Raw genomic sequence first — 26,067 nt, forward strand, 5'->3', positions numbered from 1 at the left:
TCACAAACAATCTAATTACTAACGTGTTCTTATCGAGCAGAGACTTAAATCAAATTCTATGTCATTAAACTTGTTATGAATGATGAACTTCTTTATGTGAACCTGGCTCTGATACCATTTTGTAACACCCCGATCTGGGACCTCGGGAGTCCGAGTTTGATTGGTATTACTTCCCAGAGCGAAAGAGTTCAAAGTTCACAAAGAGAAAATGTGGTTAAATTTTTTTTTTCATTTTATTCTGATAATCAACTTTTTTCTTACAATGTTCATCATTCATAACAAAGGAAACAAAATTATATATTTATTCAATGACATAAAAATAAAATCTACCAAATGCTTTGCTGAATAAGAAGAAGTTGATCAAGTTTTGTCTGTGCTAGTATGCCTGCAACCTACAGTTGTAATTAAACATGTGAGTGAGTCTACAACCCAGTAAAAAATAATTATAAGCAAATAAACATTTAAACTTACAACTGTAGTGAGCTCTAAGCCCCTAGTCTTAGTTTAGTTTTCGATACACCACACAAGTTGGTATATTTTAATTACCCTCATTAACTTTCTCAACACTCTCTCAAAACAACTATAACAAGGTCGGCTATACCAGTTATAACCGTCTATGGGCATAACAACCTCATAGAACACCCCAATTCTACATATTGGCCAGATAATGAACCATACACTCTCAGTGGTCCCTATACCACCAGACACTATAGTGAACCACCATGAGGATTCTGCCAGGAGGTCAAGCTCTCAATCTCGGTAGGGTTTATGTTATATCCTAACCATGATAGTTATCAACTATCCATGGTCCTCTAGAGTCCCAAACTCGGTGTGAGTGTAACCCTAAGTCATGACTAAGTTCAACACATTGAACCACATTTTTAAACTCGTAATTCACTCATTCTCTTATAGGTGATGTCGTGAACTAATCACAACGAATCTCATTCTTAAATCTCATGATGACCTTAGAACTCACACAAATCTCTCACTAAGCATGCAATGATGTAGTATCTATGCATCGTTAAATCACTAGCGGCCCACTCTCCATGGTGGCTGCACTCTAACCATGAACCAGGTAGCCCTTGTCATAGGTCGCCACTTTCGAGATTTAAGGGGTCCTGCATGCTGATCTTAAAATCTTTATTCATAAAACATGAATAGAATAAATGAGACTCTAATCTAAACATAATCTCATCATAATGCATGATATTAATAACCACATAAATATGCGTTCACAAATCTAATCTCTTTCTAACGTGCATGACAAACCACAACTAATATGGATATCACAATAACATGTATATGAATTCAACTCAGAATGTCAAGCATGAAAATTTTTATGCATGTTGTGATCTCACTCGAAGGCTATCATGCTACTCATATTCATTTACAATATTACAATAACGTGCAACGCAAAAATGTTTATTCATATCTAAAATTACTTATAATATCACTTACCTCAAGTGCAAACACTGTGCTTTCATCGCAATCGAGTCTCAAGGTGCTCTAACAGTAGGATCTGGTCATTACACAAATATGCTCGCATTAATGCACACAACTTCTTGCAGAATTATCAAAATACCCCTCCTAAATTGAGTCATGAAACCTTGATTTTTGTGTCATTAATTTAACCAAAACTACTAAGTAAGTAGATTTCTCTCTTCGATAAGAGTCCAACGCATCAAACCTCACTCAATTTTGAGTTTGGGGTGCAAAGTTATGTCTATTTTACTAAAATGGATCTTGGGTACCCAAAAGAGTATTCTAGTCATTTTGGATTTTGATATAATTCTAGAATTACCCGAACCAGATCCATCTATGATTTGGATCTAATATAGTTCAATTGGATCCAGATCCTGTACTCATCTGGATCTAGAATGGTCTGACTGGATCCAGAATATTCTAACTGGATTCAAAATATTCTGACTGGATCCAGAATAGTCTGACTTGATCCAAGACAATCTAACTAGATCCAGAACAGTCTGACTGGATCCAGAACTGTTTAATCTAGACCCAGTTCTGATATGGATCCAGGACTGATCCAATCAGATCCAGAACAATCAGTCTGGATCCAGCACATGTCTAGATCAAACTGGATCCAACTAAGAACTCAGATCCAGTCAGATCAAACCGGTTCGGTCTGACTCGGGTTGATCCAAACCCAATTCCACATGAATTGGTCCAATCAAATCCTTTTTTTTTCACTTGCTCGGTTTGGTCTGGGTGTGACCCGGACCGACCCGGTTTAGTCTAGGTCGTACCCAGGCCGAACCAACCTCTTTTTTTTGGTTGCCTTGGTCTGGGCGTGACCCAGACCAACCCGGTTCAGGCCGGGTCGCAGTCGGACCGACCCGGTTCCCCCCGATAAAATCCTAACGGGGGGGGGGGGGGAGGGAAGAGGCATCACCCCTTCTGCTTTCCTCTTCTTCTTAAACAGAGAGGGGCTGGTCTCCGAAGCCGGTCCTTTTTGTCCTTCTCTCTGGCAGGGGGTTAGCCACCGGCATCGGCCGATCGGTGTCGACCGACCCCCCCCCCCCCTCCCTCTCTCTCTCGTTCTCTATTTTTTTTCTGCAAATCGCCGGCAGCCATGCCTGCCGACCCTCACTCACCAGAAAAGAAAAGAAAGAAGAAGACGATGAAGAAGGAGGGTGCTCACCTTGCCGGCGGCGTCGTCGTCGTTGCCGGTAAGCCGCCTCTTCTCTCTCACTCTCTCTATCGCCCTCTCTTTGTCTCTCCCTCTGCCGCTCATTGAGGTGCAGTGGAGAGAGGCTGCGTGAGGGTCAGGGTGAGGATAAGCCTCACCCTTCACGGATTTTGGGGGTTGAGGTTTATCTTCATCCCCTGATCTTTCGTGGGAAAGGCAGTTTCCTTAATTGGGAAACCAACTTTATTCTTTTTGATTTTTTTTGTATAACGCTTATCCCCTCCGACGATCTCGCCGGAGGGAGTTACAGGAATCTACTTGGTAATTCGGATTGTAAGCTTGTTTATTAACCTAAAAGAGTGTTACATGACTGAAAAGTACACCAAGCTTGCTGGAACACGTAGAAAATGGCCATGATCTCATTGAGGGGAAAGCAACAGATCATCCTCAACCCACATCATTAAAAATTTGTACCACCTTGAACTTGAAGGCTTGTGAGTTTGGTAAGGATGACAGTAGACAGGGGGAAAATAGGGCCCCACCGCGCCTCACCCGTTTAGACTGAGGATTGAAGCGGGATGGACTTATGCTTTTCCCCGTCCCCGTCTCCGCCCCGCTTTGTCCCCAATCCTTCTTTAGGGATGACAGTGGACCGAGGAGAAACGGAGGTCCGCCGTGCCTCGTCTTGTTTGAACCGAAGATGGAGGTTAAAATCAAAACGTGTTCGGGGATGAAGGGCAGGATTTTGAGATGGGGCATGAGTGAAGACCTTGTCCCCTACCTTGTTTGTACCAAACTGCAATCAAAGGTGAGTCTAGAAAGTGACTCCAGAGTTAGGGATGACAATGGACCGGGGCGGGGGACAAGGTCTTCACCCCTGCCCCGTCTCAAAATCCGAACTTCCATCCCCGCCTCCATTCCGAAGATGGATTTTAACCTCCATCCATGCCTCCATCCCCGGTCCAAACAGGGGCAAGGCGGGGTGGAGCCCCATTTTCCCTCGGTCTATTGTCATCCTTTAGAAGGATTGGGGATGGGGCGGGGATCGGAACGGAGATGGGCGGGGCTGGGGAAAGCTAAGTCCATCCCTGCAAGGGGATGGATTTTAACCTTTATCCCCGTTTCATGCCCTTCATCCCGTCCAAATGGGGCGGGGCCCCATTTTCCCGTTCCACTGCCATCCCTATTCAGAGTCACCTTCCATCAATTTTATCTTTTTTATTCGTACAAGGAACCAATAACCATCATTCGTTTCCTTGTCCCCGTAGAGATAAGAAAGAGAGATGGTATTGGCATTCCCATAGAGTGGGAGGCAGATTCTACAGAGAAGTATTTTAGAGAGAGAAAGAGAGTAGTATTTTGCAAAGAGAGCAGATTTGCTTGCAACTTGGTAATTATATATATATATATATATATATATATATATATAGAGAGAGAGAGAGAGAGAGAGAGAGAGGCAAGATGGATCTCCCTCTACCCAGCAGCAGAGGATCAAGGAGTAGAGCCATCTACAAGCTGTTTGCTGCCTCCAATCTATCAGGGATCCTGGCCATCCTCTACTACAGAATGACCAACATCCCTGCAGACAGTGGAAGGTTGGTGTGGGCATCCATCACCCTCTCTGAACTCTGGTTTGCTTTCTATTGGCTTCTCAATCAAACCGTCAGATGGGATCCCATCTATCGATGCACCTTCAAAGATCGACTCTCACAGAGGTACACTCTTTCACGTTCTATACTTAATGCTCGATGGGGATTGTTAATAGTCACTATTTTTGTTAAACTAAGCCAAGTGAAAGCCTGGTTATCATCGGCTGGGATCAGGATAGGTGTGAATCTAATGGAGACTGACAGCTTTGCCCTTGCTTCCAAAGACGTATGCACCAGTCCAACTTGTACCATCCTTCATATTGGACACTGTAAGACCCACATAGCTAGGCGTGGATAGGTGATCGAGATGAATATTTCTAAAGTGCTTGTGTAGCCTCGGAGTTTTACGCTGCCGGCACAATGGCAGGCTGAGCCAGCACGATCAGGTCTTTGTGCGAGTGCAGTTTCTTAGGGTTATAAATCCAAAAAAAGTGTGTCCATTTTAACAGGAAGGAAAAGCATGGGTCACCCCTTTTTAACAGGGGAATGTCCGCGCTGCAACCAGTGGTTGGGTGCCAAACACTTATAAAATGTTCGGCCTCGATCACTAGATCTGCTTTGGAGATGGATCAGGATGACTTTACAACCGGCAATGATAAAAAAAACTAAAGAACAATATCCAACCACCCCATTAATTTAATTCATCCCTTGCTTTTAACATTTTTCTTACAAATAAGATGATCCTCATCTACAGTCTTCCCCTATGGGCAAGATGAGGTAAAACGTTTTATGTAAAAATGACTGATAGAAGAAGCAACACATGTCTGTGCCGTGGGACCCGGTTTTGGATCAAATGATCCACCAAGATGTGTGGCTGATATTGAAAATCACCACCATCAATGATGATTCCAATATCACATAATCCCATCTCATGGGACCCACAGCTACTTTCAAACTCGACAGGGATCACGTCACGTCTTGTGTTGGCCATTAACATTGTAACCCAACCCACCATTTTAGCATAGGGTGTGCTTGAAAGGAGATCCAAGGATCCGATTATTATCGAGAATTGAGAATTTGAGATCCAAATCTCAAGCCCACCAAAGCTCTATTCTAGGATCTCTGGTGTGGCTCCATTCCCTCCCAATCCGACCTAAATCAATGGATTTCAGGCCATTTTGAGGACAGTTTATGGGAAGGTCAGATCGGCTATATGGACCCCACACCAAAATCTGTCCTTGATCAACATGTCCACGGATCTCTAATTTAGATCCATGGCATTCAAACAGGCCTTATGTGTTAGGCAAATGAGTTTATTCTCGATCTCCATTTTCATGTTAGGCCCTGTATGAAAACTAGGCAGTCGGAGGTAGCCGGAGTGGGAAGTGAAAAATACTCAGTGCCAAAGTCGTTTGGGATGGGTGCAGTTGCAGGAAATGATGGAACTGGGGTGATATTTGACACCTCCATCACTTCCCAACTAAATGAGGTGGTAGTTGCCAATTACTACACCAGTTCTTGTACCGGTGCCTATTTGATGACCTTCCCAATGCGCTTCCAGTAATAATTTCAGCTTTTTTTTCGGCAAAATCTTGTTTTTCAAAAACTCATGAGAAATTCAAAAACTCCATTTTCGGCATAAGTGGAAGCGGTAAATCCGCAACTGAATCGTTCCATTTATCTCAAACAACCATGTGGTTTTGCTAAAACCACAAATTTTGGGGATTATAAAAGTTTCCAAACAGGGTTTTACATGAAAATGGAGATCTGATTGCCCACTAAATCAAACATGAGTTTTCTATGTTGGTAGCTATGAGACCTATGTACCAACGGGGCTCTGCGTGGTTGGTAGGTGCTGTCAGTGCACGTCTTCTTGTGGTGGGACGTTGCAGATTCAAAACCCAATGGTATGTTGAATAATAACTTGTGGCACTAGAACAAAAAAGAGGAAACAGCCGCAGTTTGTACAGCGAGCAATTTGAAAAATTGCCTCTGTTGATCGAATAGTGGCAATCTGGGCGAAAGCTGTAGGTAACCTACAACGGCAGCTGAAAACCAATGCCATGGGACTATAGTGACAAACGTTTTTTTTTTTTGGCAAAATCTTGTTTTTCAAAAACTCATGAGAAATTGAAAATATTTCATAAATCTCGCATTTTTGGCAAAATCTTGGCAATAAATTTTTTTTTAAAAATATAAAAAATATTTTTATAATAAAATATTAAAAAAATATTTAAAAATAAAAATACATGGTTTTTTTATAATAAATAGCCATTTAAAATATAAATATCATTTTTAAATCACATTATTTATGTTTTTTCATAAATCTCACAATATTTTGAAAATCTCGTGTTTTAAACTTTCAAACAATTTCTCTCAATATTATCGTGAGATTTTCACATATCACTATGCATGGGAGCTATGTTAGAGAAAACAATATCTCGCTGACCACCAAGTTTAAGCAAAAAACCAATGCCATCAGGGATATGGATTTGTTTCCTCTAAATTTCTCGTGGAAAAATTGATTTGAGCTGGTACATTATGTTAGATATTTCATATGGGCCTACATATGTAATTAATTAGTCATTATAAACTGTCTAAGGTGAAGGCCCATTTAAAGTAAACTTATACGGTTGAGTCATATGACATCTTATAAAGTATAGTTATAATAATGTGTAGATACCTTATGTGTCATCATATGTCAATTTTTGATTTTATGATAGGCTAAATTGGAAAAAAGACTATAGGGTGGTTACAATTAGGCTATGGTTCCCAAAACCATATATAGTAGTTGTTCTTTTTTGCCTCTCCATCAAGAAAAAAATTATCCCTCTCTCATTAGGTTTAGAGAAGAAGGAAATGTCACCTATAGAGGTTTTGAAAGATCAAGCCTCATCAAGATCTATCAGTGCAATGATGGATTCGGGTACACTTTCACATTATGTTTTATTTGTTTATTTATGATCTTTTCAATGATTTAGCATGAACAAATTCAGGAATCAAGAAATATGATTTCCTTAATAGGGAATTCAAAAATTGGTATCAAAGCCTTTTGTTCTTGTTAAATCGTTAAAATATTTGATTTTGCCATTGTATTTTTGTTAGGTCGTCGAAATCCCATCGGATTTGGTTTTCCGTTTTGACAGCCGACATTAGGGGTCGTTAATAAAAAAAATTTATTTTCCATCGCAACCGACGGTGTGGTTTGGGGTTTGCTGGGACCCACGACCAACAGTGGGGGTGACGCACCCCTTCGGTGCTCGTAGGCCACTGGACATCGTTCAGTCTTTTGCATAGGTATCGTCGGATGCCTACACAGAAAACAAGGAAGAGGGGAGGACCGAACGGTCCTCCCCGACCTTTCATCAGTTTCGTTTGGGGGGGGGGATCCCCCCCCTTTTTTGTTCGGCGTTAGGGTGCAAGTGGAGGAGGGCCGAACGACCCTCCTCACACTATTTGGCTGCCCCCGGATGGAGGTAGGGTTGATCTGGACCTCCCCTGTGCTTTCAATCGACTAGGAGGGGGGGGGGGGCTAGTCGCCCTCGATTGGCGTCCGACAACAATGATCTGAGGCCTTTGGTTCGCCCCAGCCACCGCCGGGTGACCAGGGTGAGGCAGTCGGCCTGGTTCAGTACCCATCTGGTTTGAGGGGACCAACCCGGGTCGGGTGTGGTCTGACCCACAGATTAGATCTGGCCCACGTCGGGTCAGGTCTGGTCTGACCTGACCCGATGGGCCAGACCCCTTTGCATGTGCTATAGACTCATAAATTTTTTTTGAGGTCCAAGCCATTAAGTATGCATTTTGGGTCCCTTTAGAAGGTTGACTTCAGATATATTTTTTACCATATTTGGATTATGACTTTATTTTTTTTTGTTTATATGTATGTAATCGCATATTAAATTTGAAGTATGGTATTCTTTTCAGAATAAGGGTCTAATATTCTAAAATGAGTTGATTGAAACAACATGTTACCAAAATAACATCTCTTGTGAAGATTGACTTGTTTGGAATATTAAGATGTTTATATATTTGAGATTCATGCGAATAGTGATCAACCCAAAGGAAGATTAATATTTGGCCGAGCTCAAATATACTTTCAGTAATAAATATAGGATGATTATCAGTTTTTTATGTAAATAATGAGTCGGTCTAAAGAAAGGCTTATTGTTTGACATGATTAATTATCTATATTTGATTACTGTAATAAGAGTATTACTTACAAGTTGACATTTCTTTTCAAAGACTAAATGTCAATATTGTGTTGCGTATCTTGTGATGGGGTTCACCATATTTTGAATATGTCAATTAATGTTAATGCATGTGAATATGTATATTTATTGTGAGCTTGTTGTAGTTTATTTTGTTCTTGATTCAGTAAATTCTTCTGCTTCTATAATATCTGCAAATATCAATTCAATATCTGCTTTGAATAGCACAAACTTCAAAAGTTGTAAAAAGAACATTATGATTGTTCTCGGGTGTATGAATTTGGATCTTGTACTTCGAGAGGATGAAGTCACTGCTTTCACAGATAGGAGTTTCACTGAAGATAAAAGGAACTATGAGAAGTGTGATTGATCCAATCACATGAGTCTTATGATCATGAAATGTGCAATTCCGAAAACCTTCAGGGGCGCTATGTCAAAAGAGATTAATGCCAAGAAGTTCTTTGAGGAAATTAAAAAACGTTTTGCTAAAAATGAAAAGGTTGAGACAAGCACTCTCCTTTCGAGTCTTTTTTCAATGAAGTATGTAGGTAAAGAGAACATAAGGGAGTACATTATGAAAATGTTTCATCTTGCTTCAAAACTAAATGCACTAAAGTGAGAGTTGTCTGAGGACTTACTCGTGCATTTAGTTCTGATATCTCTTCATGTACAATATAGTCAATTTAAGGTTAGTTATAACTGTCAAAAGGATAAATAAACTCTAAATAAGCTCATTTAACATTATATGCAAGAAGAAGAAAGGATGGAACAAGAAAATATAGAAAGTGCTCACTTGGCAGTTACCTCTAAAGACAAATTTAAGAAAAGAAAAAAAGATAAAAAAGCTACAGTAAACTCTCCATCACAGAAGAAACTGAAGAAATATCAGGATACAAAGTTCAGTTGTTTCTTTTGTAAGAGTGAGGGTCATATGAAGAAGGATTGTATCAAATATCATGCTTGGCTTGAAAAGAAAAGTACCCTCCTTATCTTGGTTTGTTCTGAGGTTAATTTAACTTTTGTACCCAAGCACACTTGGTGGATGAATTCTGGTGCTACCACTCGCATACATGTGTCTATATAAGGTTACCTAAGTTACCGAACGTCAATTGACGCAGAAAGATTCATCTATGTGGGCGATGGCGAATTAGTTTAAGCTGAGGCAATAGGGACTTTTAGGTCATTATTAAAGATTAGTTGTTATTAGATTTGAAAGAGACATACATTGTACCATCATTTAGATAGAATTTGGTTTCTATTTTCACATTAGGCAAATTTGGTTATTCTTATTTATTTAAAAATAGACAGTTTAAGTTGTTTCTTAATTCAAATCTAATTATAATTGGTTCTTTATCTGTGGTCAATAACCTATATTTACTTAATATTGTTGTCTCATATCATGAAATATTGCATTCAAGTTCATGACATGATATAAAACAAAAATTAGCCAAAGATAATTCTGGTTTATTATGGCACAAGCGCTTAGGTCACATTTCTAAACAAAGAATTAAAAAGCTTATGACAAGTGAAATTCTTGATTCCCTTGATTTCACTGACTTTCAGATTTGTGTTGAGTGCATAAAAGGAAAACAAAAAAATATAAAGAAAATAGGTACCGATAAAAGAACAAACCTCTTAGAACTTATTCATACAGATATTTGTGGGTCATTTCGTACAGCTTCTTGGAATGATCAACAATATTTTATTACATTCATAAATGACTATTAATGTTATGGGTACCTATATTTGATTCATAAAAAGTCTCAGTCACTAGATGTGTTAAAATCATTTAAGGCTGAAGTTAAAACTCAACTTGGCAAAAGGATTAAAGTCGTCAGATCTGACCGTGGTGGTGAATACTATAGTAGATATGATAGATCAGGTGAACAACGTCCAGGGTCATTTACTAAATTTTTAGAGGAATGCAGTATCGTCCCACAGTACACCATGCTATGTACTTCTATCATGAATGGTATTACTGAGAGACGAAACATAGCCTTAAAGGATATGGTAAGGAGTATGATTTGTCATTCTACTTTACCAGAATCCTTTTGGAGAGAGGCACTAAAGAGTGCAACATATGTATTGAACAAAGTACCAACTAAAGCAGTAACCAAAACCCCATATAAAATATGGACAGACAAAAAGCCTAGTATGAAGCATTTTCATATTTGGGGATGTCCAGCTGAGATAAGGCCATATACGCCACATGAAAAGAAATTGAACTCAAGAACGGTTAGTTGCTATTTTATTAGATATTTTGAAAGATTTAGGGGTTATAAATTTTATGACCATATGAATAAGTCATTTTTTGAGACAAAAAACACTTATTTCTTTGAGGATGTTGAGTTTGATGGAGGTGATGAGGTAAAAGATATTGCTTTTGAAGAATAATCTATTTCTCTTCCTACAGTTGTTGTTGACAATGATCAGATTTCAATTTCTGACATTATTCCAACAAATCCAGAACAAGGCAATGTTCAATATTTTTCTATCCAAAATCAAGTTTTTACTCTTGGAGTACAAACTCAAAAACCTCAAGAAACACTAGAGAGAGGAGAAGGGCATTTTCAAATGATTATATTATTTTTTCTCCAAGAACATGAGGGTGATATTGGCTTAAAGAAAGATGATCCAATCAACTTTCAGCAAGCTATACATAGTTTTAACTTTCAAAAGTGGATAGATGTCATGCATAAAAAGTTTAAATCTATGAAAGACAATGACATATGAGATCTTGTTCCATTGCCTAAATGTGTGAAACTCATTGGTTGCAAATGGATATTTAAAAGCAAGAGGGATTCAAAGGGTGATGTGGAAAGATATAAGGCACATCTTGTTGCAAAAGGGTTTACTCAAATGGTAGGTATTGACTATACAGAGACTTTCTTTTCAGTTTTCACGAAAGACTCTTTCAGAATAATAATGGCACTTGTGGCTCATTTTGATTTGGAGCTACATCAGATGGATGCAAAAATTGCATTCCTTAATGGTGACATTGATGATACAATATATATGGTGCAACTGGAATATTTTGTCTCAAGCGATGTAAAGAAAATGATTTGCAAATTAAAGAAATCCATCTATGGACTTAAGCAGGCTTTCCGTCAATGATATCATAAATTTCATCAAATTGTCATCTCATTTGGTTTTGAGATGAATGTGGTTGATGAATATATATACCATAAATTCAGTAGGGGTAAATACATTTTCTGATTTTATATGTCGATGACATACTACTTTCCAGTAATGATATAGGCTTATTGCATGAAATCAAGAAATTTCTGACAAAAAAAATTGAAATAAAAAATCTTGGTGACACCTCTTTTGTATTAAAAATTTAGATACATCAAGATTGTTCTCAAGGTATTCTTGGATTATCGCAAAAGAGCTATATCAAAATGATTCTTGATAGATTTGGCATGAAGAATTGTAAACCAGGTGACACCCTTGTTGCTAAGGGAGACAAGTTTAGTCTTGTTCAGTGCCCCAAACACCAGTTTGAAGTTAAGAATATGAAAAAGATTTTTTATTCATCTGTTGTAGGGAGTCTTATGTATGCTCAAGTGTGTACACATCTTGTTATAACATACATTATTGGGATGTTAGGCAGATATCTGAGTAACCCAGAATGGATCATTGGAAAGTAACAAAACAGGTTATGCAGTACTTATAAAGAACAAAGGATTACATGCTCACATATAGAAAGTTGAATCAGTTAGAGATGAGTAGGTATTCTGATTCTGACTTTGCTGGATGCCAAGACAGTCATAGATCAACGCCAGGTTATGTTTATCTGTTGACCATATAAGCTATCTCTTGGAGGAGTACTAAGCAGACACTCATTGCATCTTTCACTATGATGGTAGAGTTCGTAGCTTGTTATAAGGCATCCAATCATGGAATATGGTTACGTAATTTTGTCATTGGGATACAAATTTTAGATAATATTGAAAGACCGTTAAAGTTGTTTTGTGATAATAATTCATCAATACTATATTTCAACAACAACAGGAGCTTGTCAAATTCAAAACATATAGACATGAAGTTCCTTGTTGTTAAGGAAAGAGTGCAGAATGACCAGATATTTATTGAACATATTGACACAAACTCTATTATTGCGGATCCGCTTACCAATGGTTTACCACCCAAGGTCTTTTACGAGCATACTACTCGAATGGGTGTTATATCATGTAATGATATGTTGGTTTAGTGAGAGTTTGTATTCAGATGTTCTTAGATAAAATAAAGTTTCATTTTATTACTTCAATATAAGGCTCAGGTTTCAGTTTTATTCTGTACTCATTTATTGTGATCTCACTAAAGAATAAGGTAGGACCAGTTGGAAATAGGCATGTTTAGATTACATTACATATAATTTTCATGCTTCACATCCATACTTGATCTATGTTGTTGGTTATGTCAATATATGTGATCATTGATGGGTCTATTTATGATGAATGTAATGAAGATTGCTTTGGTTTTATTTTAACATGATCAATGAACCAAATTGTTGAAGATGTCATATGGTAAGACAGTATTTTTGAGCTCATAAAGATATTGTATAATGCACCATTGTATGATAACATATGTAGCCTAAGTGGGAGATTGTTAGATATTTCATGTGGGCCTACATATGTAATTAATCACTCATTATAAACTGTCTAAGGTGAAGGTCCATTTAAAGTGATCTTATACGGTTGGGTCATATGACATCTTATAAATATAGTTATAATAATGTGTAGATACCTTATGTGCCCTCATATATCAATTTTTAATTTTATGATGGACTAAATTGGAAAGAAGACTATAGGGTGGTTACAATTAGATTATGGTCTCCAAAAGCAAATATAATGGTTGTTCTCTTTTGCCTGCTCATCATGAAAAAAAATTGTCCCTCTCTCATTAGGTTTAGATAAGAAGGAAAGGTCATCTATAAAGGTTTTGGATGATCAGACCCCATCAAGATCTACCGGTGCAACGATGGATTCGGGTACGCTTTTGCATTATATTTTATTTATTTATTTCTGATCTTTTTGATGATTTAGCATGAAAAAATTTAGGAATCAAGAAATATGATTTCCCTAATCAGGAATTCAACACATTATAATCAAGTTAAATGAGGAATCTTATGTTCCAAACCAACTTTCCCATGATGAAAAAGATGCATCATTCTTGATTTTCATATTATTTTTTTCTTATAATTGTGTTTGGACGTCAGGAGAATTAGCAGTAAAAAAAATTCTCATTAATTACAGTTTTCTAAAATTTTTTGTCATGGGAATTAATAACAAATACAATAGGGATGTAAACGGTTCGATTGACCTGAAACCGAGTCTATTAAGCGGGTTTGACAGCTAAATCTGGATCCAATTAATAATCAGATTTGGTTTTGCCCCAAAGGGGTATGACACAGTGGGATGGGTCCTAGGCCGCTAGGCAGGCAGTTTAGGTTCAAATTTCATGGAGATCATCCCTTGCGCAAAACAAAGCGTGACAACTCCTTGAGGGCCAGGGGTAAGCCCACATAGTTTTATGTCGTCAGGACAGTGATTGTAAGAACGACAGGCAGAGCTAGCACGACTAGGTCTCTAATTCAGATTCGAGTTTGGTATTAAGTTTTGCATTCAGACCCGAACCCAAATCCGACTAAAAACCCAACCCGATTAAGTGTAAATACCATGTTTTAAGCTAGTTGGATGTGGGTTTGGTTTTATCTTTTTTCATTCAAATCCGAATCCGATTAGGCCAAACTTGATCAAGTATAACTTTATAATGCCTAGATCTGACCCGAATCCGAACCCTTTACATCCCTAAGTAAAATATATGGCCTCACAATTTCCAAAAATCAATTACCACCTATAAATGACGTCCAATTTCACACAATTTCATATTTAACTTGGAATTCTGTCAAAATTTCACATTGTTCTATCTTTAATCCAATCCACTGAATTATCGGGTCCATGTTCTCAATGCCATATATTCTAGGTCCAGAGATGAGGGCGGGGATTGGTACTGGTATGGGTATGTAAGGCATTCAAAAGTTTCAGATACAATTTAACTGAAATGTGTTTTTAAAACTTTTGATACTAGTTTTAAGTAGGCATACAGGTAGCTTTACCTAAGCAGCCAAATAGTGATTAAAAAGAAAAGACCAAAAAAATTAATATTTTAAAGTGTTAAACCTTTTAATTATTTAAGGGGACGGTTGAGGCTTTGGTAAGACTCTCCTCAACTCTCAACTACTCCAAATCAAGAGGCAACGTTTCTGCCCCTATACAAAATAATAAATGTTAGATTTAATAACCATATTTACCTGAATCAATATATTAAAATGTACAAAAATTCTTTAAACGATTTTCGAAACTATTCATACAATGAAGAAGATTATGGAAAAACTGGTTGATGCAGTTATACATGACTTTGGCAGCCTGGCCGTTCAATGCCCTCAAGCTTTCTTCTTCTTTTCTTGTGTAGCATTGGTTTTAGAGGTTAGAATTTTAGACGGGAAAACCACTCCTTTTGTGCTAACCGTGAGTTAATTAGGCTTTTAATAGGTTTTCTTCACGTTTTCCTTAAATCTGACCATATAGATATGTTCGCCATGCTTGATTTTAGAAGAATCGACTACTGGATCTGATACGTAAGTAGGTTTTTATACGGTTTAAAAAATCATGAGTCCAAAAATTTCATAAAAACGAAAGGCTTAAAACATTATGTTTATATTGAAAAAATATGATCCAAGTATCGTTTCTTAGTAAAATTGATCATGTGGAACACTTCTGTGTGGTCAAATGTAAAGAAAACATCAAACCAGGTTAGCCGGCAGTTAACTAGAAAAGAAGTTAGCAGCTACCACCTTCTAAATAATATACTTTATATAAATATACTGGTTAGCAACTAACACATTCTCCCTATTACTATATCAAGAATTTTGAGATTTCTTACATTTTTCTTAAGTTGAGTGGGGCGGTCTTTAACTAACATATTACAATAATTGACCACACCACACAAGGAAATTGGGTTTGGTAGTGGTTTCACTCATATAAGTTGGTAGTGGTTTCACTCATATAAGCGATCTGTTTCCTATACATACTTAGAAACGAGTTTCTTATGCAATAGAAACCCATTTCTTTTGGGCATGGGATGAGAAATGAGCATTCCCAAAACTGGCTTTGAATCATTACTTGAAACTGGTACTATTGAAATGAGAGACTCAAAGGCCATGGAGCATTTCATTGCAACTATGTTCGAGCTATCCATCCAAACACAACTTACATGTTATTAGAGGAAAGTCCGGTTAGGGTGCAATACGATGGAACAAAATTTTGGTTCACATTAGTTCTCACATTATATATATATATATATATATATATATATCATGATTTTGTTTGGTGGAAACAGGTTTGAAGAAGAGCTGCCTGGTCTGGACAACTTTGTGTGCACTGCAGATCCATCAAAGGAGCCACCATTGCTCGTCATCAACACTGTGTTGTCTCTCATGGCCTATGACTACCCGCCGGAGAAGCTGAGCGTTTATCTATCCGACGACGGTGGCTCGGACTTGACACTGTATGCTCTCCTGGAGGCCTCTGCTTTCTCCAAACATTGGCTTCCCTTCTGCCGGAAGTTTAAGATAGAGCCAAGGTCCCCGGCTGCCTTTTTCTCCATGAAACCTCAGCCGCTCTCTTCTTCAGATGAATGGCTGGACGTGAAGGTCTCTCTCTCTCTCTCTCTCTCTCTCTCTCTCTCTCTCTCTCTCTGTGTGTGTGTGTGACGACGTTTCACATAAAATGTGATACTCTGCTAACCTGGTAGCACTTGTCTGGTCTGTGGGTTCCACTAACTTTTGTGGGGCTCATTAACACGAGCCTTGCAGTCAGGAAGGGGGTCACGTTGTTCCTGGTGAAATGTGATTGCACTTGATCCCGAGCCGCGTTTGACCAACCAAGTGGCTGCATGGTATTGTGGCATGTATTTAAAATGCAAAAGTGGGTGGGTAAACCATTTTCCATGCAGCAGAGATGCTGCAAATTATGGTAACGTAGCTAAATTCACGATTGCACAACAATATAAGCCCCCTCTGAGGGGAAGCAGATCAGGTCATGCTGAACATGCCAACATCGTCCGTTTTGTATTTTGAAAAGTTAAAAAGTCAACGAAACAGTTATATGCTACGTGGCATTCATCCAAAATGCAAACAGACGGTCACGATGTTGGCATGAGCAAAAAGCTCATGTCAAGCATGACCTGATCTTCTTCCCATCTGAGGTGGCCGTTGAATCGGCAAAAAATCGATAGGCTTCACCCTTGAATAGGCTATTTTTTAATAAATGCAAAAAATACTAAAAATTAAATTTTTTATTATTTTAATGGTTTTAACATGTGTCCCATTATGATTGATACATAATATTTTATTATTATTTTCTGACCGATACAAAACGATTTACTTAAGTATCTCTATACAGCTGAATCGGTGGCCCAACGATTCAGATACCCATACCGATATGCTGCTGCATAAAGGGGACTAATAATAATAATAATAATATTATTAATAATAATTCATTATTATTTTTTTATTACAAAGCGGGGTCCTGTGCCAAGCTGAAGGCCCAGGTTCGAATCCCTGTCACATGGGGCGTAAGAGATATCTGGTAGGGGTCTGCCTAACCCTAGCTTGCCTTTAAAAAAAACAAAAAACTGGTGTAAAGATAAGGTGCAATATCATTACACAAATATTTGTGCATTAAACACCTGATCAGCTTCTTTGAGAACAGGACCTGTTAGGTGTGGGACTCAAAACCTGATGGAGTGCTTAATGCACAAAATTTTGTGCAATCATATTGCACCCGATCCGAACTCTGTAAAACTCTGGGTTGAGAATACAACAGAGAACCTGGTCACTTAATAGGCAATGATTTTTGGGTGCTGCCACATAATAGTAACTCACCATGATTTTTGTTGTTGTTCTCATCGTTATTATTATATTTCAGAACTTATATGAAGAGATGGCGAATCGTATTGAAACAGCAGTTAGTTTAGCAACAGTTCCCACAGAGATTCGTGAAGAACACCAAGGGCTCTTCTCTGATTGGAATTCAAACATCAACTCACGTGATCATCCAGCAATTGTTAAGGTACGTGCATGGAAAGATTAAGTGCACCTCAAACGCAATTGTTGCTAGGGATGCAAACGGTTCGGATCTATAACAGCTAAATGCATAGAGATTCGGATCAGAATCAGATACAGAATTGCCAAAAATTGCAAAACCTTCATTCTATATCCGACCCATTTTTTTGGGTCATTTGCTGCATAAAAATGGTACTTGTTTCTTTTGTATATATGTGATTTTTCTTTTTTCAGGTACTAATTGGTGGTGGAGACAAAATGGCAGTAGATACTGAAGGGTGTCCATTGCCAACTCTTGTATACTTGGCCCGTGAGAAGAGGCCACACTGCCCGCATCATTTCAAGGCCGGAGCCATGAATACACTGGTAATTTATCCAGTCATTTGTGTGTGTGTGTCCACAAAGGGATTCTCTACAGTATCATTGACTATGATGGAAGACCAAGCTAGAATGGTTGGAATTAGGGCTGGGAAACAAGCCAAGCCACCCGTGGCAAGGCTCATGTTTGGCTTGTAATTAAAGAGCTCATTCAAACTCGTAAAATAGGCTCAACAAACTTAATATAAACAATAGGTGCTCAGCCTGGTGAGACTCATATAAGCTCCTTAGGTTTTAAGACGTATATTTTAGATATATTTTACAATGTATTTTTTGTAATCCTATTTCTTTCAACTCTAAACCAATGTATTTTTTCTATAAACAATCCAACTCGTTTAACTCAGGCTCATTATTAGCTCAAACTTGGCTTGGCTCCCCCACCAAAATGAGCCAAGCTTGAACACTTCATGCGCGGGTCATTCAGCTCTTTAACCAGCCATAGTTGGAATTCAAGAACATGGTCATATTCTACAGCATATTCAAATATATTCTAGCAAAAGAAATAAGAAAACAGACTTAGGACCTCCTAGCCAAGTTCATAGAGATTTTAAATTTCTTTTTGAAAGTTTTGTGAAGTAAAATAGGCTTTTCGTCACCCACAAGAGCCCCACACACCTGGCTAATTATATAGGGATCCCTTAAGAAGCATGGATCCAGGGAGCTACTGTGTGCCATGGGTAAGTGTCATAGCCAATCACATGACAACATTTCATGTGGGGCCTACACTCTGCGATTGGGCCCAATGCAATGTTGTCATGTTGATCTCAATTCATCCCTTAAAGAGCGAGAGGGTGGTGTATGTTCGCCCCCGATGATTCACTAAATCCCACGTTTGTGTTCGGGGGGTCGAATGAGCGCCACGTATTTACGCACATGGGGCTCGTATTACCGTGTATGTTGACATAACTTTGCATCGTAGTCTGGTGCTGTTGCAAAGACTTAAGTACCCTTTCTTGCTATTCTTACCCTGAAATGACGGTTGGAGGAAATGACAAAAATATCCTCCATTCAAAAGTTGAGAAACTACGGTTCAAGAAAAGGACAAAAAAAGTCCTCCATCCAGAAAGTTTGATGTTAACTATTTAAAGTGGAGACGTTCCCTATTCATTAAACTCTTGCGCCATCTGCTGTAACAGTAGCTCCTATTATCAACCCAAACTTTGCCTTCGTCTCCAGTCGAGGTTTCCGCCTTGTTTTTTATCCTGTTTTACAACACTTTGTCGCCTTCTCGTGCCTGCCTTGAGTTACAAAACATTCCCGTGTCTTCTCTTCATTTTTGTTGTCGTTAGGCATTATGGAAGAAAGCAATGATGCACAAACATTCCAACCAGTGCCATTAAGGCGGCGTGAGTAGCTTTCCATCTCATCATGCTATCGATGAAGAAGGCATGTCGTCTTGTGTGCCATTAAGGCATTGTTTGGTTATTGCAGGCAGATCTTGTTCTTACGATGGTTGGAAACTTATCGATATTTGTAAGACGCTGGGACCTGTTGACAAGAATGCTTGTTTACAAATGCTAAAAAGGGCCGCTACCCCATCAGGTATCCTACATTCACTCATTATATGCATTGTATCTCAAACCAATGTATTAGTAACATACTCCCATTTTTGTGAGATATATTTTGTTAGTTAATATCGATTTGTTTTCTATTATGCTCAATTTCTTCTGTATCGATTTGTAATTTATTATGCGATATATTTACCAACCTTTTAGATATTATGGTTTTGTATTGTCGAGTTGTAAGTTATTATGCTGAACTGCCATATCGATTTTCAATATATTATTTGATATGTATATCAATTTGTAAGATATTATATGTTTTGTAATATGTATTTCTAAGATATTTGTACACAGACTTTGAAAACGTGTGCGTGCAGAAACACATCGTTACATGCATGCGGGGGCGATTTTCACATTCATATCGCTGCTCTGTCAGCGATTTCTATTGAACTCGCTTTACAGCCTCGTGGATATAATGAGAGCGTTATCGTCAAGACACATGTACGACATGTGTCTTTTATTGGCATGGTAAGTGACAACTCGATGCTCAGTATAAACAAATATCAAACCGCACTTGCTTTGATATTGTTATTCATTAAATCGTTGATTTGACTTGCTTAACCTTATCGGTATCCGTTGTTATATGCATCCTGATTAAATCGTAGTAAACGTATGCGCTTGCTAACGCAAATTGATATATTTCTTACAAAACATTCCACTGTCTTCTCTTCTTTTTTGTTGTTGTTAGGCATTATGGAAGAAAGCAATGATGCACAAACATTCCAACCAATGCCATTAAGGCGGCGTGAGTAGCTTTTCATCTCATCATGCTATCGATGAAGAAGGCATGTCGTCTTGTCTGACATTAAGGCATTGTTTGGTTATTACAGGTAGATCTTGTTCTTACGATGGTTGAAAACTTATCGATATTTGTAAGACGCTGGCACCTATTGACAAGAATGCTTGTTTACAAATGCTAGGAAGGGCCTCTACCCCATCAGGTATCCTACATTCACTCATTATATGCATTGTATCTCAAACCGCTGTATTAGTAACATACTCTCGTTTTTGTGAGATATATTTTTGTTAGTTAATATCGATTTGTTTGCTATTATGCTGCCAACACAAATTGATATATTGCTTAAAACATTATGGAGCTTATCATCAGGTTGTAATAAATATGATGTAGCTCAATCAATTGAAAGATCTGGAGAATTGAACATCTATACTAATGACGCATCTAAAGAATTGAACATCTGCACTAATGATACACATGAAAAGAAGGGTGCAGGCATTAGACCCACTGTTGACTTGAATGTTCCAGTAGAAGAAATATAATTCAATAATGAGGTAGATTACAATGAAAATACACATAATAAAAGTGTAGGCACCGAGAATGTACATGTAAGTACACTTGACTTGAATGTTCCAGTAGAAGAGATGCAATTCAATAATGAGGTAGATTTTGATGTCAGTACACATAATAAAAGTGTAGGAACTAGGAATGTACATGGAATTACACTTGACTCTGTTTCTGTAGAAGGAATGCAGTTTAATAATGAGGAAGCTGCATATAAATTTTATAATGATTATGCCTTAAAAGTCGGCTTCAGTGTGAGAAGGTTTTCTTGGTCAAAAAATGCACAAGGTGTCTTGGTTAGAAAGACATATGTTTATTCCAAGCAAGGTTGGAAGAAATCAATGGGAAATCCAACAAGGAGCATGTCAGAATCAAGATGTGAATGTCAAGCGAGAATGGTTTTGAGAAGACATTCGAATGGGAAATTTGTAGTTCGTACTTTAATCAGTGATCATAATCATGATTTATCTGCATCATTTATGACTCCTATGCTAAGGTCACATCGTAAAGTAACTGTAGCGCATGCTGCAATGGCTGAAATAGTCGATAGCGCCGGCATTGCACCAAGGAAGACATACAATTTGTTTACCCACATAGATGATGGTCGCGATAATGTGTCATTCACACCTTTGGATCTAAGAAACCACTTGAGAAGGAAGAGGACAAATAACATGAAGAATAAAGAAATATGTTCTTTGGTTGATTACTTACAAAATAAATCAAGCAATGAACATGGTTTCTTTAGTGCAATGCAAGTGGATGAAGATGGATATGCTGTGAATATGGTTTGGGCAGATTCAAAGTCAAGAGTAGATTATGAATGCTTTAATGATGTGCTTGTATTTGATACTACAGTAAAGATCAATACTGGACAGTGGCCATTTGCGCAGTTTGTCAGAGTGAACCATCACGCACAGAGTTGTATATTAGGTCGGGCATTTTTGTATGACCAGACCAAGGAAAGCTTTGAGTGGTTGTTCAGAGTATTTACACAGGCAATGAATGAGAAACAACCTGAAGCTGTACTTACAAATGATGATCGCGCAATTGCGGCTGCAGTGCTTCATGTGTGGTCAGATGCACATCATCGCCTATGTTTGTGGCATATCTTTCAAAATGCAACAAAGAACATAGGACACATTTAATCAGAAGACAGGGTTTGACAAAAAGTTTACAAGGTGTGTACTTCATAGCGTAGACAAGGTCACATTTATGTTAGATTGGGAGGAAATGATTAAGATATACAACCTTGAAGATCGTCTTTGGTTACAAAATTTATATGCAGAAAAAGAGAAGTGGGCATTGGCATATGGAAGACAATACTTTTGTGCATGTATGATAAGCACGCAAAGAGCTGAATCTACGCATGTCACGTTGAAGAAAACCTTGTATTCATGTTTAACAATGTTTCATTTCATGGAACAATATGAATTATTTGTAGACGGTCTAAGACATAATGATCTTGAACAAGACGTGAAATGCTTCAATACACGACCTTTAACTTTTGGCATGAAAATATTGATGCGACCTGCAGCTCTGTATACACTAACTGTATTTGAATGGATCAAGAAAGATGTGTTACATGTCATGAATTGTAAAATAGGACTCATGCAAACCGAGAATATGCACAAATACCATATTTTATGGCAGGGCGAAAAGCATCACGAAAGGCAAGAAGCACATGTCATGTACAATGTTGACAATGGAAGAGTTGAATGTTCGTGCAAAATGTATGAATTCAAAGGTATTTTATGTTGTCATGCATTAAAGGCACTCAATCAAGAGAAGATACAAGAAATACCTGAGTCTTACATAATGCAAAGATAGAAGAGACGTGCAAAGATTGAAATGTTTGTTATGGACAATGTGAGTAAATTTGGTGTTGACGAGAAGTGCCACATAGCCTCCCGTTACCAACAACTGTGTAGGTCATTTATGCATGTTGCTGATTTGGCATCGAGAAGTGAAGAAGGCTATGTATGCGTGAGAAAAGCTTTAATGGAGTTACTTGAAAACGTGGAGTTAATTCACCTTAAGTCCGTTGCAGCGAATGAATACCAATTGAAGATAATGGGATCGAACAGTGTAGGTGAAAATCATGTTTCGCTTGACACTCCTGAGAAGTTGCGCCGAAGCGTAAACATTATCTTCAACAAGTCAGTAGTGAATGTTGTTGATTATGATGGACATATTCATGAAACGAAGGGTATCAAAAGAAAACATGCCTCTGATCGCAGTCGTCGGAGGGCAAAGGGTGCACTAGAATTGGTTGACAAGAAAAGGACTAAGAAACAACCAACCTGTAATAAAAAACAACAAAGCCCTTCGAATGAACAGGTATGTAAGACATTATATTGCTTCCCATTACGTGAAGCTTATCAATATCTAACTCGTGTAATGTCCAACATGCAGCAATACCCCTATAGAAGTAACACCAAACGTTGAAACCTTCATTCCTCCCGACCAGATTTCTGGCAACGATAGCTTCAATTTTACAAGTCTTTTGGTATATAATCAATGTTTGGAGGAGGTTTGCATTTGTTGTGAAATTTAATGCAGTGTCTTATATTTTTTATTTCATGACAGGCTCTGATGCATTCGACAGATAGGTATGGGACACAGGAATCTCGTGTGGGCTATTAATTTAGTTGTCATGCCTCTTTGCATGACCCGATTTCCACATTGTCGGATTTGTTAAGAGTTTATAGTGATTTGTCAGTGACGACTTGCAGTCTGTGGTTGGATTTGCTTAAATCTATAGATAGCGATTTTTGGCTTTTGTAGGAAGTCGATTCATGACATCATTGAATGGCGATTTGTGGTTATCGTTGAATAGCGATTTATGACATCGCAACATAGTGATTTGCGGGTATTGTTGGAATGTCAATCCAAGTCGGGTGAGAAGGGTTGTTCCAGTAAGCTTTTTTGGGTCATTGATCAAGGTTGCGATTCATTTTATGATCTGAGTAAGCTTTCACTTGCGTTTTTCAGGTAGGTGGTTGCACAATGTTGGACTTGTGTAATGATAATAAAAAGAAATCATTTTATGATCTGAGTTTTTTTGGTTGATTTAAACAAGTTCTTTATTTATTGAATTGCAATTTACATCCAATAAATAAAATGTGTCCCAACATAGCTGCCAATCTACTTCCAAGATAGTGTCATGTTCACAAGCTATGAGTGCTCTTCTTTTTCTTTATACTTGTTCTTCTTGACAATTTTTTTATGGTGCATGTTCACCCCTCGCAACTAATAATCGTTTAAGCCCTTATCGACAAGAAAAATCGATGGGTCTACATGATAAATCGCCTTAAAGTATAAACATCTTGTAAAATAGATTATTATTTTATTTATCGTCATTTGCGCTTTACAAGTCTTTTGGTATGTAATCAATGTTGGAAGGAGGTTTGCATTTCTTGCGAAACTTAATACAATGTCTTATATTTTCTATTTCAATGTTGGGAGGAGGTTTGCGCTTTACAAGTATTCTGATTTACACAATGATTAAAGCGCAGATGACGATAAATAAAGAAGGGCACTCATAACTTGTGAACATGACACTATCTTGGAAGTAGATTGGCAGCTATGTTGGGACACATTCTATTTATTGGATGTAAATCGCAATTCAATAAATAAAGAACTTGTTTAAATCAACCAAAAAAACTCGGTTCATAAAATGATTTCTTTTTATTATCATTACACAAGTCCAACATTGTGCAATCACCTACCTGAAAAATGCAGGTGAAAGCTTACTCAGATCATAAAATGAATCGCAACCTTGATCAATGGCCCAAAAAAGCTTACTGGAACAACCCTTCTCACCCCGCTTGGATTGACATTCCAACAATACCCGTAAATCACTATGCCGTGATGCCATAAATCGCTATTCAACGATAACCACAAATCGTCATTCAGTGATGTCATGAATCGACTTCCTGCAGAAGCCACAAAACGCTATTTATCGATTTAAGCAAATCCAACCATGGTCTGCAAGTCGTCACTGACAAATCACTATAAACTCTTAACAAATCCGACAATATGGAAATCAGGTCATGCAAAGAGGTATGACAACTAAATTAATAGCCCACACGAGATTCATGTGTCTGGCTCACAGCACAAACTATCCAGCGATGGCAACAAATCGTTGTCCAGCTGACAGCACAACTCGCTTTCCCACGATAACCACAACTCGCTATACAGCGAATACGAAGTCGACTTACACAGGTCCAAGCGATAACCACAAATCGAAGCTTACACTTCTTGACAATTGAATCGTCATTCAGTTGATGATCACTACTACAAATCGTTGTCCAGCGAATACGAAGAACAACCTCAACATGATCAGGCGGCACACTTGGAATTCTGATGCGAAATTGAATAAGGAGGGAATCCAATCACAAACAGCTTTGAATTGTAACACCATAATTGTTTTTCATTTTAATCCATCACTTATAAGACCCAATGCTTTTAAGATTGCTAGAGTGTAAGAATCAATATATGCAAATTGATCGCACCAATGGTGTTAGGATTGTTTTGCTGTAAGCTTGCATTCGAGTATTGTTTACTTAATTTTTCACTAGACAAAAGGTCTCCGTAATTATTACCGTTATCCCAGTAAGGTAGGCCTTCTTGAAATCCAGTGGACTATGGCAATTATTCCTCTTCTCCTTCATCTTCTTCTTCGTCTGTATTGATCGAGGTCATAAGACCACCTCATCCAATCGATGTACTACTTACATGCCTCACATGTTCCACAGTACTCTACGAGGAAAGGGAAATAGGTCCTCAATAGGTTGTCCTAGTAAGGAACGAAACGTTTGTTGTTTACAAATCGCAATACACATATGCGTTTTGTACGGACAGCAAAGGATGTATCGTAGAAAAATTTATTTATCGTACATTATTCATTGATCACGGTGGTTGAGCAGTAGATATTTTGGCTCATAAATAGTCGCATAAGTACTGGACGGTGTGATTATCTTCTACTTCGTGAACCAGCAACAGTCAAACCGACGGTTCCTTTATAAACCTGGAGTTCCTCCCTCGAACATGTAACCAACTACATAGAAAATTGTGGTCGGTGAGGCAGACGAAGACAGCTACACGACCAATAATGGTGAATCATGCGTAGATTGTCTACACATCGTCTCCATTTTCATCAAAATTCATCTCTTTCATGCCATTTTTGTGATTTGTGTTGTGTACTCTATAATGTAATTTCAATATCGTTCATTGCAATGTCCTTATTCATTT

General features: G+C 38.0%; 1 protein-coding gene across 4 annotated transcripts in view; it reads left to right on the plus strand.

The window, feature by feature from the left end:
• The first annotated feature begins 3,965 nt into the window (after window positions 1-3,965).
• LOC149818400 (cellulose synthase-like protein E6) overlaps window positions 3,966-26,067 on the plus strand; it is a 42,623-nt gene continuing 20,521 nt past the window's right edge. For 3 of the 4 annotated variants that reach the window (XM_089984998.1, XM_089984995.1, XM_089984997.1), the window contains exons 1-4: window positions 3,966-4,359; window positions 15,849-16,161; window positions 17,438-17,581; window positions 17,809-17,940. In XM_089984998.1, coding sequence (XP_089841124.1) covers window positions 4,106-4,359; window positions 15,849-16,161; window positions 17,438-17,581; window positions 17,809-17,940 — 843 coding nt within the window. In that variant the 5' untranslated portion in view covers window positions 3,966-4,105. Of the gene's footprint in view, window positions 4,360-12,057; window positions 13,438-15,848; window positions 16,162-17,437; window positions 17,582-17,808; window positions 17,941-26,067 lie in introns of those variants that run through there. The other variant, XM_089984996.1, reaches the window with a different exon arrangement.

The sequence above is a fragment of the Nuphar pumila genome, chromosome 13, assembly GCF_984573655.1.
Source record: "Nuphar pumila chromosome 13, dmNupPumi1.hap1.1, whole genome shotgun sequence".
NCBI classification, from domain to species: domain Eukaryota; kingdom Viridiplantae; phylum Streptophyta; class Magnoliopsida; order Nymphaeales; family Nymphaeaceae; genus Nuphar; species Nuphar pumila.